Source organism: Propithecus coquereli, unplaced genomic scaffold (genome assembly GCF_000956105.1).
Source record: "Propithecus coquereli isolate 6110/MARCELLA unplaced genomic scaffold, Pcoq_1.0 Scaffold80, whole genome shotgun sequence".
NCBI classification, from domain to species: Eukaryota; Metazoa; Chordata; class Mammalia; order Primates; family Indriidae; genus Propithecus; species Propithecus coquereli.
This window is the reverse complement of record NW_012154174.1, coordinates 7882609-7888683: the sequence shown is the minus strand read 5'-3', so window position 1 is coordinate 7888683 and position 6075 is coordinate 7882609. Positions and strand designations below refer to the sequence as shown.

Sequence of the window (6075 nt, the reverse complement as noted above, 5' to 3'; positions counted from 1 at the left end):
TGTGAAAGACTTAATTTTAAGTATTAAAACCATGACAAGAAATGGTTTTCTTAAACTTTGTTATCTTTTTGTCTAGATCGAAGAATTAACAAGGAGTGGGTAAAGGGGTCACTAAAAAAAAAAAAAAAAAGGAAAAAGTATATATGTTTGTATAAATAATGGACTATTAAAACCATGACAAGAAAACTATAGAGACAGAAAGCAAGACAACTGGTGGAGTGGTGGCTAGGGGTTGAGAGTGGGTAAAGGGGTCACTATAAAAAGGCAGCAAGAAGAAATTTATGGCATGATGAAACTTTTCTGTATCACAACTGTGGTGGTGGGCAACTCTACGCATTATCAAAAGTCATAGAACTAAATACCACAAGAGTAAATTTTACTGTATATAATTTTTTTAAAGGGCAAGAAGCTTCCCCTATAAGAATCAACAAAAATGAGCAATGTTATCAGTCTTATGAAGACAAAATTTTTGCTCTCCTTAAATTTATTTTGTAGTATGCAAGCAGATAGTCATACAATATTACTAAAAATAAATAAGTCAAATCTCTAAAAACAGCTCAACCCTTCGCTTTTATTGGTTGAATAAGGAAAAATTAGAACTATACTTGAGGCTAAAATAGATTTAATACTTGCTTTATTTTATTATTACAGGCAAAGCCACTACAGCATCACAACAAAATTCAAAGTCTATCCAATTTTTCTAAAAAATAGAATATCATACTCATATGTTGGAGGAGGTGGGGAGTTCTTCTTGTCTACAATGAATACTTAAAATGGTCAATGAAGCAGAAAGCCAATATAGAAACACAAGAATGACAAAATTCCACCAAATCATGATATCATTTACTTTTTTTTTTATTTCAGCATATTATGGGGGTACAGATATCATTTACTTTTAAGAAGGTATCATGCACATTCCTTTGCTCCTTTATACCTTTAAATTCCCAGGTATTTTGGTTTTGGTGGGATATTGGTGGGTGGTTTGTTAATTAAGCAAAAAATAAGAGCTTAGTTCCTATTCCCCATTTTAATATTATGATATTCAAACATAAGAAAATCTACATATATCCAGAAACCAGATATTCTAAGCTGGTAATCTGCTGACAGACCTGTTTTCCAGCACTGTGATTTAATAAAAACTTTAATTTGATTGCTTTTAGGTCAAGCATATACTTTCCAGGTCTCCTGTTATTCATATAAGTTATCTGCCTGATCCTTGAAGTTATATGATTATGCTACCTCTGCCACTATCCATCATTGTATTTTCTCCTTTTACTGTAAGTCTCTACTAATACAATCTTTTTTGGATTTTGAGTCTCAATAATTTTGAAATTATTTCTATTTTTAGAACTTTAACTTAACACAGTCATGAATATTAACTTAACAATCACAAGGTCTGAGGTATAAAAGAAGGCTGAATATTGCTGTGTATCATATATTAATAGTTGCTTATAGCTACTAGATTACCATTGCTGTAATAATTTGAGAGAGAAAAGGGGTTAACAATATACATTAAGAATTTCAATTCATTAACAGCATGTTTGAAATGATCTGCAATGATGATGGGATAAATAATTTGTTAAGAATCTTCACAGGAATGTCTCAAGATTGGGGGACAAAAATCTCCAATGCAACAACCACAATTTTTTTTCTTTGTTTTTTTTTCTGTTTTTATTTTTCCTGTTAGAAAAAAAATAATGTTAAAATTAAAAATATATACAAAACTCCAAATTGTTCCTAAGTACACTTATAAAAACTAAATAGGAAATATTGAAATAAAAACTTCAGAATTAAATATCATTAAACACTTGAGAGTAATTGACAACTTTTCTCAAAGCTTTATGTGTGGACACTAAATCTGCTCTTATACATTGCACTGTAAAGTTTTCATTAACTCTTACTATACACATCACTCCAAAAGAATATCGAGGAAGAGAAAACATATCCCCTGGCAGTACTCACATTCCTGCTTAAAGGTAAAATATTCAGTAAGGTGTCTGCATTCATGGTTGCCTCTCAGAAGAAATAATGTGCTTGGGTATAGAATCTTCAGAACCCATAAATATAAGACACACTGCAAAAGAAAATGTTTCCAGTGAATTTATCTTGCATTTTTGTTTAACTAAGCTGCTTGATCTTTGCTCCTTTTCCTCTATTACCCTTACCATCTCTATTACTCTTTATTATCTCTTTGTCCCTTACTAAAATATAAGCTCAATGAAATAATAAAATTTGTCATCCTATTCACTTCTGATTCTCCATTCCTAGAAAAGTACCTAGTGAATAGAAAAGCAATAAATATTTGGGTTTTTTTTGGTTTTTAATTGAGACAGGGTCTTGCTCTATCACCCAGGCTGGAGTACAGTGGCATCATCATAGCTCACTGCAACCTCCAACTCCTGGGCTCAAGAGGACCTCCTGTCTCCACCTCCCTAGTAGCTGGAACTACAGGTGCACGCCACCACACCTGGCTAATTTTTTTATTTTTTGTAGAGACGGGGTCTCACTATTGTCCAGGCTGGTTTCGAACTCCTGGCCTCAAGCAATCCTACCACCTTGGCCTCCCAAAGTGCTAGGATTACAGACGTGAGCCACCACGCCCAGCCCAATACTTGTTTAATGAAGAAGTCAAATAATCTATTTAATTACTTTAGATTTATAAATTGTTTAATATAAAAACAATTAGCAGATTGGTCTTCTCAGGTTTATTAGTAAACAAAATAATGTCAAAAATGATAGCAGTTAACATTTAGTACTTACAATGTGTCAAGGACTATACAATTAATCCCCCTCATTAATTGTTGTTTATTCCTCAAACAACACTATGAAGTATGTAATATTATCTCTATTTTACAAATGAGGAAACTGAAGCAAAGAGCTTAAATAACTTGTCCAAAATTATAAAATTCATAAGTAATGGAGACAGGACTCTGATGCTCTGATCCTAAGCATTATGCCATGTTAACTAATGTTTGTTTTGTTGCTTACGAATGTTGCCTTACATAAGGTAGGTGCTTATTATCTGAACTAATACAAAGCATATGCAATTTTTAAAATAAAAAGAATATTAAAACAAACAACACAGCAGATGCTTTTCTCCAAATTTAACATAAGAAAGAGACTCACATTTTACTTATTTGTTTAAAAAAAGGATTATTTCGTATAGAAATAAACATGGTATATATAATAATATACAAAAAGAAAAAAACAAACTTTATTTTTAACAAAGTAAGGTATGTGGAAATGTGTAACTATTCACACCTTCATTTCATTCATAAGAAGTAATAAAACCAGAGTAATAAACTCAACCTGTTCTCATGATTTTGATTTTTTGTTATTTTCCTTTTATAACAATAAAATGTATTGAATGAGTCAGCTACAAAACAATCTTATCAAGGACATACACACCAACATGCTTAGTTACCAAATAAGCTTCCTTAAATTGTTTATTTTATTGCTTTTGTGAAATGCTTCCAAACTTTTTGCTAGGAAGGACAATTTTCTGATTTTCTTGAAGCCCTGAAATAATTCAGGGAAAGTTGAAGGGGCTGATAATGAAACTATGAATGCGGGAAAAAAAGAACTCAGAATAATAAAATTCCTAAGGGAAGCAGGATGGACAAGTCCAGAACTCCCTTCCACACTAGGAATCCTAGCACACTTCAGAAAGAAAGGTATACTGAAAATACTGGAGAAGGGGATATACACTATAGTAACCAGCATGGAAATTCACTAGGTAAGTCTTCAAGGAGAGGTAGTTTAAAGTACCACTGTCTGGCTGTGCTGCTTACTAATAATATGACCTTGGGCAAGTTACTTAAATACTCTAAGCAAGCCTCAGGTTTCTCATCTAAAAAATGGGTAAAATAACAGTACTTACCTCATAACATTGTTGTGAGGACTAATCAATATGTGTTAAGTGCTCAGAATATGCTTGGAATGTATTAAATGTGCAATATAGGTATCTATTAGTAGAGATTTGACTCAGCAATTCTAGCTCTAGGAATTTGCCCTACAGAAATAATCAGGCAAGTATGCAAAAGATATATGAATAACATGACTCACTGAAGAATCACTTGTAATGGTAAAAAACTGGGAACCCCTTAAGTGACTAACAACAAGGAATTGATTAATTATGGTTTGTTCATTTGATGGAAAATAATGTAGCTATTCAAAATGATGTTGTAAATTTATATTCACTGATTTGGAAAGACATTCACCACGTAGGGATGCACGAAAAAGCAGGTTACAGAATATTATAATATGGTCCCATTTTCATTTAAAAAAAGGAGATACATATGTTACAAAATGCAGATTGTTCTGTATTTACTATATTTTACTTACATAATTAAAAAAGAAAAAGGAGCAGAAAGAACAATCTACTGTTAAGTGATGATCAATAGGTCATTTTAATGTCTTTTAAGTTTTTTAAACAAATTAATACTATCAGAATACACAAAGATTCCATACGATATACACAGGCCTTAATAGCTACATAACAAGGGATAAAAGCATTAGGGCTCAAGCAATAAAAAAATCATAATATGCTTTATTTAATCAGAGAGAATTCAATTAATCTTTTTTCACGTGATTTAATGCCTTTAGGGGCAAGAGAAATAAACAGCACTAGGTTCTTAAGGCCACCAGATGACAGGACAATGAAGACCCCCTAGTCTGCTCATAATTTCCACTGGGAAAAATGGCAATTATAATTATATAAACAGAGCTACACAAAGAAAATTAATTGAATGATTGGAAAGATACAAGAAGAATGAATAGTAGCTTCTCCTAAAAACTTCAGAATATACAGAGGTATTAAAAAAACCCAACACAGGTACTTTTAGAAACTTATTTTACTAGGAATTAATGGAAATCATCTATGTTAACACTTAGCAGCATATCAAATGACAGTATATGATTATTACCTCTATACTAAAATAACCTCTGTCCACATAATCACCAAGAAAAAGGTATCGTGTATTAGCAGGTGATCCTCCTACTTCAAAAAGTTTCATCAGATCAAAAAATTGGCCATGGATGTCACCACACACTGAAACAAGAAGATTATTAGATAAGAAAAAAAACTCTGAAATAACAAATTTTAAATTATAATTTCTTTTACATAAGAGATAATATAAATGTTATCAAGAAATGTCTAAGAAGGAAGTGGTCTATGTAGAGTCATGATAGGGATGATGTGTAACCAAGTGTTCGTGTGCTCAAGATCTATAACAAGATGTAAGAGAAATAACGAAATTTGTGGTCCGTGACAAATTTTCATCTGTATTCATAAAGCCCCTTTTTAAGGAAGCCAAGGATGTGTTTAAGTCATAAGATGACAAAATTATAACGGTGGCAGTTAAAATCTCCATTTTAACTCAGTACTTTCTGTTGAACTCTAAATAATCACCTTTATATCTGAAATGATATCAAGGTATCTGACCGTAAAGACTGAAAGCAAAGTAAGTGCTGAATCAAACTATAGTATGGTCAACACAACTGATGAAACTTTCACAAAAATATATTAGACTAATTTCTATACTCAGATTATTTAGGATCATGTTTATTCACTGAAAACAGGCAAAAACTTTTTTTAAGTATGGAACATAATTTGGAAATTCAAGATAATGTTCATGTAATATTAATTTAGTATATGGTATGACTGAAGAGGAAACAGCTTTAAATCCAAGCAATTAAAGTGTAATAAAAATAATACCCAAAACATAAATAAGTGTACCTGTAATTGGAGCTTCTACTTCTATCATTGTTTTCTCTCTCCGAAGGATGGCAGCACCCTCATTGATAATTCTAAGTGCAATTTCTTCATCTACCCGACCTTCTTTTACTAAGTGGTTCTTCAGAACATCAACCCTGGGTATCCCATCCATATCAAATACTTCTTCAGACGTCAAGCGATGTGTTGGAGGAAAAGGAACAGCTGCAATATTTTTAATTAATAAAAAATAAGTCACTAATACCATATTAACATAAAAACTAATCATTGGATCTAGATAAACAGGAGTAAAAACTGAAAAGCAGGCCGGGCGTGGTGGCTCACGCCTGTAGCTCACGCCT

At 32.1% G+C, this 6075-nt stretch overlaps 1 protein-coding gene across 4 annotated transcripts in view; it reads right to left on the bottom strand.

Annotated features, from left to right (window-relative positions):
* Nucleotides 1-5933, bottom strand: part of PPP3CB (protein phosphatase 3, catalytic subunit, beta isozyme) — a 43434-nt gene extending 37501 nt beyond the window's left edge. For all 4 annotated transcript variants that reach the window (XM_012663307.1, XM_012663308.1, XM_012663305.1 and 1 more), the window contains exons 1-3: nt 5738-5933; nt 4926-5050; nt 1963-2074 (exon numbers count right to left, since the gene is read on the bottom strand). In XM_012663307.1, coding sequence (XP_012518761.1) covers nt 1963-2074; nt 4926-5050; nt 5738-5888 — 388 coding nt within the window. In that variant the 5' untranslated portion in view covers nt 5889-5933. The remainder of the gene's footprint in view (nt 1-1962; nt 2075-4925; nt 5051-5737) is intronic.
* Between the last annotated feature and the right edge of the window lie 142 nt (nt 5934-6075).